Source organism: Monopterus albus, unplaced genomic scaffold (genome assembly GCF_001952655.1).
Source record: "Monopterus albus unplaced genomic scaffold, M_albus_1.0 scaffold224.1, whole genome shotgun sequence".
In the NCBI taxonomy this organism is placed as follows: domain Eukaryota; kingdom Metazoa; phylum Chordata; class Actinopteri; order Synbranchiformes; family Synbranchidae; genus Monopterus; species Monopterus albus.
Window position 1 is genome coordinate 596,557 of NW_018128104.1, and position 14,776 is coordinate 611,332.

At 39.6% G+C, this 14,776-nt stretch overlaps 3 protein-coding genes across 16 annotated transcripts in view; 1 reads left to right on the top strand and 2 right to left on the bottom strand.

Annotated features, from left to right (window-relative positions):
• Window positions 1-2,040, bottom strand: part of arl13b (ADP-ribosylation factor-like 13b) — a 9,539-nt gene extending 7,499 nt beyond the window's left edge. For 2 of the 7 annotated variants that reach the window (XM_020619658.1, XM_020619656.1), the window contains exon 1: window positions 1,446-2,039. In XM_020619658.1, coding sequence (XP_020475314.1) covers window positions 1,446-1,504 — 59 coding nt within the window. In that variant the 5' untranslated portion in view covers window positions 1,505-2,039. Of the gene's footprint in view, window positions 1-1,445 lie in introns of all 7 variants that reach the window. The other 5 variants (XM_020619653.1, XM_020619652.1, XM_020619655.1 and 2 more) reach the window with 4 other exon arrangements.
• A 4,413-nt stretch (window positions 2,041-6,453) lies between these two features.
• Window positions 6,454-7,067, top strand: LOC109971413 (gamma-glutamylaminecyclotransferase B). Its single transcript, XM_020619651.1, has one exon. It carries the CDS (start codon window positions 6,476-6,478, stop codon window positions 6,944-6,946), a length of 471 nt encoding a protein of 156 aa, XP_020475307.1. The 5' UTR covers window positions 6,454-6,475; the 3' UTR covers window positions 6,947-7,067.
• A 2,218-nt stretch (window positions 7,068-9,285) lies between these two features.
• Window positions 9,286-14,776, bottom strand: part of LOC109971410 (FERM, RhoGEF and pleckstrin domain-containing protein 1-like) — a 57,353-nt gene continuing 51,862 nt past the window's right edge. For all 8 annotated transcript variants that reach the window (XM_020619646.1, XM_020619648.1, XM_020619647.1 and 5 more), the window contains 5 exons: window positions 13,509-13,621; window positions 12,269-12,429; window positions 10,375-10,482; window positions 10,026-10,177; window positions 9,286-9,672 (listed from right to left, as the gene is read on the bottom strand). In XM_020619646.1, coding sequence (XP_020475302.1) covers window positions 9,597-9,672; window positions 10,026-10,177; window positions 10,375-10,482; window positions 12,269-12,429; window positions 13,509-13,621 — 610 coding nt within the window. In that variant the 3' untranslated portion in view covers window positions 9,286-9,596. The remainder of the gene's footprint in view (window positions 9,673-10,025; window positions 10,178-10,374; window positions 10,483-12,268; window positions 12,430-13,508; window positions 13,622-14,776) is intronic.

The following is a 14,776-nucleotide window of genomic DNA, read 5'->3' on the forward strand; positions in this document are numbered from 1 at the left end:
GTGTTTATATTGGTAGAAGGATGTTGGAGATGGAGCTGCCAGGCAAGAGGTCAAGAGGAAGGCCAACGTGGAGATATATGGATGTATTAAAAGAGGACATGAAGTTAATTGGGGTGAGAGTAGAGGATGCCGAGGATAGAGTTAGGTGGAAACAGATGATTGACATTACTTTGTAAAAACCTGTTTTCACTTTGACATTAAAGACGTTTTATTGTAATTGTTTTGTCAAAAACGCCAAATTATATTGACCATGATTTATTTATAAAATCAATAAAAGGGTAAAACATCCAAGGGGGTGAATACTTTTTATAGGCACTGTATATTGAGCTGGACCTGCTGATTCACACTATGTTTTATCCAGTCCCAAAGGACCTCACAGGTAATACATACTTCAAGTAAGCCTTACAGAGCCAAAGAGACACACTGCTTCATTTCTTAGAAAAGAAAAATGGCTGGAATACATGAAAACATATAAGGCTGCAACTCACACTTGTTTTCATCAACTGACCTGAAGATGATATTCTCCATTTATGGGCTCATTATTTGGTCTATAAAATGTTAGATGATATTAAAAATGTCAATTGCAACTTCTCAAAGACCACAGAAACATTGTTGTCTTGTTTTGTTCAGACAACAAAGATACTCAGTGTAAAATGAAATAAAATAAAACAATCAGCAAATATTAACATTAGAAAAGCAGGAACCCACAAATATTTGGCATCATTTCCTGAAAATGACTGACACTGAATCTGTTATCATATAGTTGATTTTTTTGATTGACTTACTGATCAATGCAGTTATAGTTCAGCTTCAAGAATATCTGTAAATGAGTTAAGTACTTCCCTATACACTATGCTCTCTTAAAACCTCATTCAACTAACATTTCAAAGATTTTTATTGTCAATTCACTATATGTGCATACAGAAAATCAGAATACCGTTTCTCTCTCACCAAGTATTGAATACTATACCATTTAAGAAACTAAAATAGAATAAGAAAACTAAATTAAAGTAATTAGGATAAAACTAAAAGGTAACTAAATCAGTGACAGTAGTGCAAATAATAACCAGAAGACTGTCAGATGGTGATCAGGTCCATAATAATGGACATAATAAAAATGTTTGCAATGTGCATCCCATGCCCTTTGAGACTCCAGCTGTTTTCTTTGCATGTATATGGCTATAATGAAACAAGAAAGACAAAATATAAACAGAATAGAAATAATCATCACATCTGTAAAGAAAGCACACATTCTTAAGATTGAATGGTGCTGTGGATATATATGAGATCTTTCAGTGGTTATAGATACTTCAGTACTGAACTGAGTTGAACCAGTGTGAAGAGATGGGCTGGAACTCATTCCCGCAAACTACTGAAACACACTATTTGACTTGGTCAGGAAAATGAAAGCTTTAGACTAAATATTAGGACCTACAGTAACTTACCTTGCGGGCTCTCGCCAGCGTTTCAGACAGTTACAGCAATTAGCCATCAGGCTAAACATCGCAGTTTAAGTCCAGATGACTGCAGTCAAGTGGTAATCTAGCCCAGAGCGTCCCACCACGATCCAGCCTTGTTAAGCCAGCCGAACAATTCTTAACCTAAATGAGCTACATAACGAGCTAACTCATGATAGCATAAACATTAGCAGCTTTTTAAATGGCCAGCCTAACCAGCGCTGACGAACCAAATGGCTGAAACCATGTGCTGTCTATGAACGTTATAAGATCGATTTCCATAAATACAAAATCTGTCCCGTTACCTTAGCTCAGCTAATGCTAATATGGCTAATGATAACGGTATATTGCTAACTCGTTTAATTTCAGTTTAAACTCATAAGTGAGTCTGTTATCACATGAATGAAACTTGTGCTCACCAGTAAAACAGTGGGTTTTCATAAACAGCTCAGTTCAGCTACATTAAGCATTTTACTCACGAAACAGCAGTAATTTAGCGTTAGCTGATTTATTGGTGCCTCTTTGTTTACGTATTCTTTTCTGCTGCTAGGCTGCGGACGTGCTTACGTCATCATGCGTAATAAATAAATCAGAGTCGTTCTAGTTTAAAGCTATACCAACTGCACTTAGGTACAAGGTTAACTTTATCCTTTGTTTACTTGTAATGAAGAAAAAATGGAATCCATTCCTGTTAAATCTGAAGTGAAATATTTAGGCTTATTAATATCCAAAAATCAACAGAGAAGAGAATTAGTCAATATAGAAGAAAGAATTGAAAATATGAAAAAATCTCTAAACTTGGCTAATGAGAGACCTGTCCATTATGGGTAGAAGTCTATTAAGTAAAGCGGAAGGCGTTTCTAAACTAGTCTACCCGTGTTATTCTCTTTATGTTTCTCCTAAAACAATTAAAAAAGTAAATTCTATTATATTTAACTTCATATGGAAAAACAAAACACACTATATAAAGAAATCTCACATGATCAAAGAATATAAAAATGGAGGTTTAAAAGCATGTTAATATGAATCAATGGTTGGTGTACCGCAATTCAATTGGATAAAATCATATTTAGCTCAGCCAAATTCAATGTGGTTTCATATACCCAAATGTATATTTAAAAAAGTAGGTGGTCTAGAACTATTATTGAAATGTGATTTTGAGGTTTCTAAATTGCCAATTAAAATATCAGGTTTCCACAAACAGATTTTATATTGTTGGAAAATGATACATACTCCAAACTTTATACCTCATAATGCCACCTTATGGAATAATAGAGCAATTACACTAAATAAAAAGACAGTTTTTAAACAAGAATGGTTTGATAAAAATGTCTGTTATGTGGTGGATCTGTTAGATGATGAGGGTCAGATAATTGACCATAATTCATTTATGGAAAAATTTGATCTAAAATGCTCTGTAAGAGAATTAAATTATGTATGTAAAGCCATCCCTATCCCGTTAAAACAACTAATACATAATACCCTTTTATATTCAAATGTGATTATTAAATTGCCCAAACTAAAGCTTGGAGAAATATATATCGGGGACAAAAAATGTAAAAATAAACTAATGGGGAATATATTAAAAAGTACATTAAATCCGGATTTCAATTCACCGACAAATTTTAAACATTTTGAAAATGTAAAATATAAGAACACATTTTGTAGTTTTCTTAAATGGGCAATACTACCCAAAATAAGAGATATGCAGTTTAGGATTATAAACAGCTTTTACCCGCCGGCAGAAATATTAAGAAAAAGGTTTTGGTTTGAAGTTGACTTGTGTGTTTTTTGTTCTCAAGAAAACGAAACAATTGAACATTTATTTTACCATTGTCCAATAGTGCTACGATTCTGGCAGGAAATTTTCAGTTGGTTGGATGTTGATACTAAAAATGATACTCCATCATTTAGCTTGTTCCAGATTTTGATTTATGCAGAGACCCCTTTCAAAAATATGACGCTGATGTTAAATATTATTACTATGGATAAATTTCATATACACAAATGTAAATGGAAGAACATTACACCATCTTTAAGTTGTTTTAAAAATGAATGTAAGAAATATCTAGAAACTTTAAAACTAGTATCCAAAGATAGTCAACTCCTTACAGAATTATATAATTTTATGTATAAGTCTCTTATATTATAGAATGACATGGGTTGTTCTTTTCCTTTTTTTCATTTTAAGGGCACAATATGATCAATAGTGCAAGCAGTGATTTATTCTGTACAGTGCAGTGAATGGCAAGAACAGGCAGGCGTAGATGAGCTGAATAAACCGGGTGTCGATCAGCGGCAGATAACAGTTCAGTGATGAGGTTGATGGGGTAGGCCGAGCTGCGTCGCTGGGGTCACTCCTGGTCGATGGGCAACGAAGGTTACTAAGGGGATAGAGAAACCGGAGTTTATACAGATGGTAACTGGTGACTGTGCATCGACCTGACTGGTGGAGACTGGAAGGGCTGAGAGGAGCCGAGGTCTGGAGGTAATAGTCCATGGAGGAAGAAGACAGCATGGGATGAGAGCGGCGGCAGAGAGTCCAATACTATATAAATCAATAAACAAGGGGAATAGGTAAAGATCAAGTTAAAGCAACAATGCAAACAGAGAGGGCCTGGGAACGGGAACGAACTGGCAAGGGAGTGATGGGTGAGCAGGGTATAAGTAAGGGGCAAAACTAATGAAGTGCAGCTGGTGACAATCAAGGGGTGTGGAGCAGGTGTGGTGATCAGGGGCCGACGCCAAGAAACAAAAGTGAGGGAGGTGAGAGAGGCAGGTGCAGCTGGGAAAACCTGACAGAAGCTTACTAATGTGCAGTTATTGGTGACATTTTATTGTTTTCTTTGATTCCCAAAAGTGTGTAACTAGTTTTGATCAAGAATGCAGCTATTTCATGATAAAATATTGTAAATTCACATTTCTAATGTGCCCACTATTTTGGTACAACCCTTACATCAGAAAATTGACCCAGGTTAAGGAAGCACGTGAAGCAGGAATTGTACTGACTGAACGTCTGTTAATCAAGGTTTGCATTTCCCAGAAAGCCAGTGAGCAGCTCTAAAAGAAGTCGATTTTTTTCCCCATGTCATATTCATGCAGTTGCAGCAAGCAAAAACAGCATCATTATTTTTTGTGTTGAGAAAAAAGAAACAGAAAGTTGAGGGATGAGAATGCTTTGGTGTGTTGGTGTGCAGGGTTGTTGACAAAAATGAGGTGAATGAGTGTGTTATATGTAATATTGTTGTTGTTGAAATTGGTCCAGAAACCGTCTCCGCTGCTGTTGGTACTCATCTGAAATATCTGTTGTGGTCAAACAACCCCAATTACTATGCCTCAATATTTGACCAGTTGATAAAAACAAAACTGGCAATAAAATAAAGGCAAAGCTGAACATCAAAAGATATTTCTAATAACCTTGAGGCTTTGATTACACTATTTCTCACCTCTTATGGGGTCTGTGATTGAAGGTCCTCACAGGTACAGCAACACGAGTGAAAGTGACTGTGCAAAGGTTCGCATTCTTGCATGTGTGGTTATTTCCAGAGTAGAATTTGCATACAATGCTCACCTCTCAAATCTTACTTTGTGCATGACCTAATATATCCATCCTCAACTGCATGTGTTTGACACCTTTTTCTGTTCTGTTTGTGCAGGGGAAAAAACCTTTTTATTTACAGGCACATGCACCAGCCTGGAATGGATCTGCTCTCCTTGTTCTCATGTGGCACTGTGAACGCAGACAAAGAGATATGAACAGCCTGTTTCAGCAAATGTAATACATTATTGTATGGCTTGTGCCACATGGGTTTTGCTGATGTGCGTTTGATGTGAAACCCAGTGGTACCAGTTACCTCTCCTCCTTTGAAGAAGGTGTATTGATGAGCATGAATGTTAGAAAGATCGCTCTAAAGTGGATTCACATGAAAGACGTATTATGAATGAAATAACAGACATTTGGGAGAGAAAAGAAGGGGGATACACATACGCACACTCACCAACACATTCACATACCTACTGTAACGCTATGGAAACAGCTATGGTAGCTAATTCATCTCACTAAGTTGAAAATGATTTTTAAACGCTTCAGTCACAAATCCATTTCACACATTCCTGAGGCTCTATAAGTGATCAGTGAAGAAAAGAGACGCAGTACTCATTTTCACACCACTCTCTGAACAACATTAAAGGGTGTGAATATCTAATCTGTTTCTTTCTCCTGCCTGTCACCCTTTCATGGTCCATGTCTTTGTTTGTCTCCACTTCTGTCTTTCTGTCTGTCTGTCTTTTTTTTTTTTTTTTTTTTTACACATTTATACCTCTGGCAGACTTTTCCAAACGTTTTCCACGTGTCCTTAAACGCACCGTGCATTCGTGGACTTTTGGACTGCAGGGTTATTATAATGAATGCAAAAGATTGTCAGATGTGTCTACAATTCAGTGAAAAACCTATGTAGAAGGAGTGAAAACTGGTCGTGAGGACGAATTAGAGAGAATTGTTTAGACAAATCCAACAGCCTCACCACTCTAGGTGTGATATCACCACTACAGCCCCTGACTCTTTCTCTTCATGGAGACCAATGGACAGTGTTTCTCATTTTCAGCCATTTTAACAAAGATTCATATACATTTTAATGTTTTGAAAAGTACAAATGGAGGTTAAAAGTTTAATCTACACTAAGTCAACCTCATCATGAGTGAGCTGTGGGCGTCCATGACTCTTATGATTCCATAGATTCAGATTCATAAAAATATAATTTAATATTGCAGCTTAAGATAGAATAAGATTTAACTGATTCCCATGGGGAAATCCACATCACTCAACAGTATACAATTAAAATTAGCCCCATCCTTACCAACTGCAACCTTTAAATTGTATTATCCATTAATACATAGATTATATCTTATTTTGCATTAAGAGTAGGCTACTTTTATTTTCAGTCACTGCCAGTAGAAACATGTGCTAACATTTGCTTCTTTGCTGTATTTCACAGGTATATTTGGCCTCCTGCAGCCACATGACTCGTGTCTTCTTCTACGGCACCCTGAAGAAAGGGCAGCCAAACTACTATCGTATCCTTAAGGGCACCAATGGAACAGCTGAGTTCCTCGGATCAGCCCTCACCACTGAGAAATACCCACTAGTGATCGCTGGCAAGTACAACGTCCCTTTTCTCCTCAACATCCCCGGCCAGGGTCAGCGAGTCCATGGAGAGATCTATAAAGTGGATGATAAGATGCTGAAGTTCCTGGATGACTTTGAACGTGCTCCTACTGTATACCAGCGGACTCTGGTCCGACTGGAGGTGAAGGAGTGGGTGGGCCAGACAGAGGGAGAGGAGACGCTGTCATTGGGAGACATCACAGAGGCGTTTGTGTACACCAAGAATACGTACGAGCCAGACTGGCCCTCACTGCCTAACTATGAGAGTTATGATGCAAATGGAGATCATGGACTCCAGTATGTGGCTAGAGAAGCACGGGACTGATCTGCTTCCGTATATTGTTAATGGAGCGAACAGAGGATGTCTGAAGTCAGTACCACAACATTTAAAAATAGAAAAGGTACCGATTACAGCTTTGTGTAATACCCCAGTTCTTTTATTGGACAGATCTGAATAACGAAGGAGTCCGTCTTTCTTGACTTTAGTGCTGGTTTTTATAGATATAGATATATATAGAGAGAGAGAGAGACACATACCCAGGGCGCCCTCCTTCAGACAAGCTGCTGGAGAAGAGAGCAGAAAAAGAGATCCCAGAAACACAAGTGTTAGAAATTAATAAATCAGTCAGATAATTATTAGATATTGTGTTAGACTTTAATGTGTTAGTAATGTAGTTTAGTAATATTCAAAGTTTGCTCTAGTTTGCTCTGTTTCAAGGTTAGAAGATAATGTTGATTCTGAGAAGTGTACCTTGACACCAGTTATTTTTGTATTATTCTTGTATTAATCTTATGTAAGAATTATGTCTGAATGAATGTTTTGGTTACACATCACGTATACAACATACACGCACATGGAATTCTTCACCTTGTTATGACTAGCGCTCAATGCATACGGAGCATAAGATATGAGAAGGAGACGCCGGACTGTCTCCAACTCGTGATGTTTTTATATCTTTTTGTGTAAGGGGTTAGCCCAAAATCTTATAAATGTAATAGGCTCTTTGTCACGGGAGACTCTTTTCTTCCAGCAGTTGTCTGGAGCGGGGAGCTACCCGAGTTGTTTCTGTAACTTTTATTGTGGCTTTTAAAATAAACCAGCACTAAAATGAAGCAAGTCGGACTCCATCTTCCTTCAGATCGGTTCAATTAAAACACAGACCCTAATACATTTATCAGTTTTTGGGCTAATCCCTTACACAGATGAAGTCCGTCACGCAGACTCCATCTCTTATCTAGAGCTCCACAGGCTTGGAGCAGCTGCGTATTACCTAGTCATAACAAAATGAAGAACTCCATGTGTGTGTGTTGTTACGTGGTGTGTAACTAAAACATTCATTCAGACATAAATCTAACAAGATTAATAGAAGAAAACAATTGGTGTAATGGCTTACTGCTAACCTTGAAACAGAGCAGACTAGAGCAGACTTTGAATCTTACTAAACTACATTACTAACACATTAAAGTCTAACACAATGTCTAATAATTATCTGACTGATTTATTAATTTCTAACATTTGATTGACATCTAATTTATAAACTACTGTATTTTTACATTCCTGAATTTATTTTAGGTGATGACTTATGTAGTGCCAGTTTGGTTTAATCTGAAAAAAACTTAGAAAAAATCAACTGGACTTAGATTTCTAGGTCGAAGACGTTTCACCTCTCATCCAAGAGGCTTCATCAGTTCTGACTGGTGTTTCAGTCCTTTGAAGGCCAACAATGTCCCTAATGACTGAGTCGTTACAGCCCAGTATCGGTGAGAGTCATTACCTGTCTTTGAATCCTCCCCTGTCGACTGACGCCTATTGTCCTGGTGGGCATGTTTGGGCAGAGATCTCAAAACAGGATTGTAGATGGATGACAAGTTGTGTCTTAGTCCACCACTCCTATTTAGTGAGGGGTGTTCCATTTTTACAAAAATAGCTTCCTTAACTCCTCTCTCAAACCAGCGATGTTCTCTGGAGAGGATCTGGATTTCACTGGTTTGAGAGGAGATAAGGAAACTATTTTTGTGGTGGAGAAACGTCGTTCCATCTTTATGCAAAACAAAAATGTCTGATTCGTTTTCTTAACATGATCTTTTGTCCTTTTTATTTCAAATATTAAAATCCAAAAGTGAAGGAATACAGAAGAGAAGATATTTGACAAACCAGCAAAATCTCTGTTGGCACTGGAAGCGTTGTGAAATCTGTTTAAGACAAAACTTGCAGAAAAACATTTTAAAAAATGAGAAGAACATTTCACAGTGTAACAGTACTATACAAAGTTACCTTACAAAAGGAAACAGATCAATGTTTTCTAATTGTGTCCAAATGGGCATGACATTTATTCATCAAATTAGATATAGACTGTCATACAAATAACAACAGTCACTCATAATGACTGAGTTCACATGCACACATATAGTAAATCCTGGTTTAGATGTTATTTAAGAAATTAATGTACTTTTTAAACTAAAACAAATGTGTAGTTTTACAGGAATATTTAGGATAGTACAAATCAATGATTTCTTTATCACAAGTAGAAAAAGTAATACTAAGAGGTGTACAAACTCATGCTTCACTGTCCCAAATACTTCCTGTAAATCCTGTGTAATTCATTCAGGTTTATTAAAAAGATACAGTAAACAGGGATGTTGTTGGTGTCAATATTTAATCAATATGTGTGTGTGAACAATGATCAGTTGCACAGACATAAAACTAAAAATCAGCAAGACTGAATTCTGCCAGTTTGGCAAAGAAAACCAAGTGACATGAAACACATGGTGGACGAGTGGCAGCACAGCCTCTAATCAGACATCAGTGGTGCAGAGACGGTGTAATGATACAAAAGGTGAAGTGGGTGACTCGACTGTTCAGAGGTAATAATTAGCGTCTATGAGCACCTGCTGAGTGCAACATGAATAGACCTGCTACACAAATCGTTTGTGTAGTCTGAAGTTCAGGTCCCCCCGAGTAAGTGTCGGATTCATCAGTAAAGGTCTTTCCTGGTGCTTGGCAGGGAGTGGCTGGCGGAGCAGGTGGCACTGCGGATTACCTCCATCCACCTGGCAACGAGAACATTTAAAGAACACAAAACACTAATTTGGACAGTGACATAAATCAAGTAACCACATATTTGTACTTGTTGAAAATGTATGTATATTTCTAACAGTGTTGGCTTTTGTTTATATTTGCATTTCAGGTTAAGTGCTACAATTCAGTGGCATACTTTTGTTTATGACATATAACTAAAACATGATCAAATGTAGAAATCCACACTACTCTGTTTACTTAATTACAGACATTTTGTTTCATATGCCAGAAATGTGCACAGAAACACTGCTCTAAATAAAACAAGAGGCAGGCTGGATGCAGAATGAGCAGCTTCTCCCATCAGTGAATCTCCAGGATACTGTACCTTTCAAACGTGTACTCGCTCTCTGATCTGAAGTAGTAGACATGGGATTTAAAGTGGAGTTTGAAGACGTAATCTTTGTGGATGTTTTCTGACTCAGATGGGACGGTGACAGAGTAGCCCAGCAGAGGAAGGCTGGCCAGAGGGCAGTCGTCCTGCAGGCAGGCCAGCCACAGGAACAGGAAACACTCAGGAAGGGTTCATTTTCGCAAAGCAATAATCACATTATCCAGTATGTTTGTACTAGACCAGAACTTTGACCATACTTACCACTCAGTCAGCTGAAAACAGACAGAATCAATCTCCCATTTTCCCTCTCGAATAGTTTTCATTGTGCAGCTTTCTGACTAACCTGATGCGACTTATAGAAGAAGAGGCTGAAGTTGGTGAAGACCACCCAGAGCTTCTGCCAGCCGTTACTGTTCTTAAACTTCCTCAGCAGGTTACCTGACAACTGGTTCTGGAAGCAACAAAAGTCATAAGAAAGTAAAACAATGGCTCCACTTTTATTATCATGTTAAAACGGGGGCAAAAATACAGTGAAGTGAAAGCCAGCTCGAATTCATTTTCTACTCTCTGACATCCAACATGACAGTGACAGTTTAGAAGAAAAGAGCACATAAACGTGCACAATAAAAACAATTTTAAAATGATTGCACGGTGCCATAAGTTCAGAATAGTCTTTTTTTTCACGTTTGATTTGTTTGGCAGGGTGGACGGACTTCCTGGTGGCTTGTACAGCAAAGATTCAACATTGAATAGTCTTGATACCAGAATCTGCACAATAAAAAGTTTTTGTTCAGAGAATGGGACTCATATGGAGCATAATCCAACACTAAATGGTCCTTCATGCAGGTGATAATATTCTGTTTTTGAAAGGTGCTAATTAAACTGTATAATCATTTTGAGGTTTTAATTTGTGTTGCTGTTAAACTGCCTTTTCCTCATACTGTCAGGTGTTTCTATTATTTTGTTGACCCCACAGATATCAGTGAGGATAGGCTAAATAACAAATCTGATCAGAAGCACAAACTATATCTTCCAAACCAGGGGTGTCACACTCAATCGCACAGGGGGCCAAAACTCAAAGCACACTTTAGGCCGTGGGCCGAACAGGATAAACATTTATTGAACAGACTAAAACTAAACGTTTTTTTGAACATAAGTATGAATCAAAACAGACAGGATACAATGTTATTCCAAAATAAGTAAACTTGAACTTAAAAGAACTTAAAATATTTTGCTTTCTGTCAAAATTATACAAATTAAAGAATAAGAACATGCTGCAAAAAACCTGAAAATATATAAAAAAAATTGCTTTTAAGTAAAAGTTAAAATAATAAATCAAAACATTCCATTTCCTTTGCTCTTATGCCATTTTGGCAGAGATGGATGCTTGGCAACACATTCCTTTATGTTTGGGGTAAGGTTCGGTGTTGTAGAGATTCTCAGGATGGACTGCAGGTGTTCATCAGTGACATGACTCCTGTGTGATGTTTTGTTAACCTTCATCAGAGAGAACAGCTTCTCACACAGATATGTGCTACCAAACATACACAAGGTGTAGATGGAGCTGGGACTAGCTTTGACTTGAAATTAGGGTTGTATACATCAACAGACGCTTGATTGATCTGACGTAATTGACACGGGAATGATCGCAGGTAGCCTATCGTTCGGTAAGGCAGCTGTTGCACTGCATTATGGGATTTGTGTGTTATTGGCGCTTCATATCATATATAAAATCATCTCATGGGCCCAATATAAATGTAAGCCAGGCTGGATGTGGCCCGTGGGTCTTGAGTTTGACACATATACTCCAAATGATTGTTGGTTGCTCTTGCAGTACCTCTCTGCTCCAGGCAGACAGGCAGAGTATTCTGTACCAGCAAACCACAGAGAGGCACTGGCCCCTGAAGTCTGCTGAGGGGCCTCACTGACTCACTGTCCGGACTACTGGCCCCCATCAAAGTCGGCATAAACAGAGAGAGGTGGGGAAAAAACAGACAGAGGACAGACTCAGGGTGGAAGGATAAAGATGGAGGGGCAGTGGAGAGAGGACAGACATGAGAGAAAAAAAATCAGACAAAGGCTCAGTGGTCCTTTGCCTGTGGAGAAGAAGACAAGGACATGCAACACACAGAGCGAGACACTGTGGACAACACCAGGAGACTACACAGCTACAAAATAAAACAGGAGCGTGATGAGTGGAGCAAGGATGGTTAAGAGACATAAACACAGTGTGGTACCTCAACAGCAATGCTGAAGTCCACCATGGACACGCTGGTGTTGCGATGCCAGCAGACGTGCATGATGGTGTTACCACGGTGACCCTGTCGCTCCAGAGATGATCGTGAACCGCAGAGCTCCTCCTCTGACTCCTGCTCAGCTCCACCGTCCTCCAACAGCTCTGGGGAATCACGGCCAGGTCAAATAAGATGCTTAGCAGAAGGAACTGGGCTCTTGTTGCGCAGATTTTTATCATATTCACTTCTCTGTGTTTAGTTTTCTGTGCTAGAACACACTAATACCAATCGTGTTAATGTACACGTGTACATGTGCATTAAAGATTACAGGCATGCCTGTTACTGCTGAAGGACTGGTTGTTGAGACTGTTCTGTTACTCGTGACTCACTAATGTCCTGTGTATCAGCTGCTCGCTGTACAAGTTCACCAGAGCAGTAACACAGTAACAACCTGTTGAACCATGTGTGCAGGTGAACAAACTCTGACACAGGACAAACAAGACAAAATAATGATCAAAGCAATTTCAATTCAATCTACACAAAAAGAAGGAAAAAGACCTTTTTGTTGCTATTTGTAAGCCAATACTCACACACAATACTCTGAGTTAAAAGTCTACATAGCAGGTGATTTAACAGTGAGACAATGGAGACGTCAAACCAGAGGTCAGCAGGTGGAGGCCTCATTGAACACCATGGCAGGTGTGTAAGATATGGAAAAAGAAGAGAAGTAAGGGACAACAGCTGGGGGCTGAGCCCACATATATCAGATAACATTAAAAATATGGTGAAAGACCACCTGGAACAATTCAGTGAGATTATTCATGAGGTGCTGAAAGCAGCTGTCTGTTAAAATGAAACAAGAAGACAAGAACTGAAATACCTTCCCAGCCTGTGGGAACTGCACAGTTACATCTACAGGAAAGGGTTGATCCATTACTCTTAAAGAAAGACCTTATTGATGGGACTAAATACCTCCAGTGAGGTCTCTGTGTCTCATTAACTTCAGATAGGAGATTTTGGCACTGTGGGAAACACTGGAACAGATCCCATGTGGAAATATTTTCATAAATTACTATGTTTGCGACTCACTTCAATGCTCTGGTTCCTACAGACAGTTCTGTAGTGCTCTGATGATGAAACAACATTTGGGCCAGGAGGAGTCAGCAGGTTAGAGAAGCTCAAGACAGAAGTTCACCTCCACACACCCCTTGTGAAGCATGTGTGTTTCCCTTTGATAACTTACTGCTGTCAGAGAGGCTGCTGGGGAGCAGGTCAGCGGTCGGGCTGCTGCTCTGTTCTGCCAGGTCTATCGCCATTCTGATGTCCTCCACCCACCGCTCCATCTCTGATGCACAGCTGAGAGGCAGACAAGCAGAGAGGGCTCACTTGTAAGAACAGAAAACTGGAAAAGCAGAGAAAGTGAGCATTATGAGCACAGAAAGGAAAATATGTCACTGTATGCATCTTTTTGACCCATGTTCAACATTCTTTACAAAGTCAGCAATATCAGTAGGAGCTCATTTTACAGACACAGACAAAACGTTTTAATCAGTTAATGAGTGACTGAATGGATAATAGGTCACACAGTCCAACTTAACTGGAGGACAGCTGAAGTGTGGCAGAGGTCCTGGAGAGAGGAGATCATTTTTGTATTCATCTTTTAAACGGTTCCTCTGAGAAGCATACAGCTTCTATTCATAGATGGTGTGACCCCCTCCTGCTTGAAAGTGTGCACTGATCAGCTGGCCCCCATCTTCACACTTATCTTCAACAGGTCACTGGAGCTGTGTGAAGTCCCCTCCTGCTTCAAACGCTCCACCATCATTCCAGTCCTCAAGAAAACCTCCATCAGTGGACTGAACAACTACAGACCTGACGCCCTGACATCTGTAGTCATGAAGTCCTTTGAAAGACTGATGTTGGCCCACCAGAAGGACATCGTTGACCCCCTGCTGGACCCCCTGCAGTTTGCCAACTGGGCAAACAGGTCAGTGGACGACGCAGTGAACATGGCACTGCATTACATCCTGCAACACCTTGACTCCCCAGGGACCTATGCATGGGCCCTCTTTGTGGACTTCAGCTCGGTGTTCAACACCATCATCCCGGACATCCTCCACCACAAACTGACCCAGCTCACTGTGCCTGTCCCCACCTGTCAGTGGATTACTAGCTTTCTGACAGACAGGAAGCAGCAGGTGAGGCTGGAGAAAACCACATCCAGCACCTGGACAATAAGCACAGGTGCCCCCCAGTGATGTGTGCTCTCCCCTCTGCTGTTTTCACTCTACACCAACAACTGCATCTCAAAGGACTCCTCTGTCAAGCTTCTAAAGTTTGCAGATGACACAACGGTCATTGGTCTCATCCAAGACAGTGATGAGTCAGCCTACAGACGGGAGGTTGAGCAGCTGGTCCTGTGGTGTAGTTACAACAATCTAGAGCTGAACACACTCAAAACAGTGGAGATGACAGTGGACTTCAGGAAGAGACCCCACACCCTTAACCCCC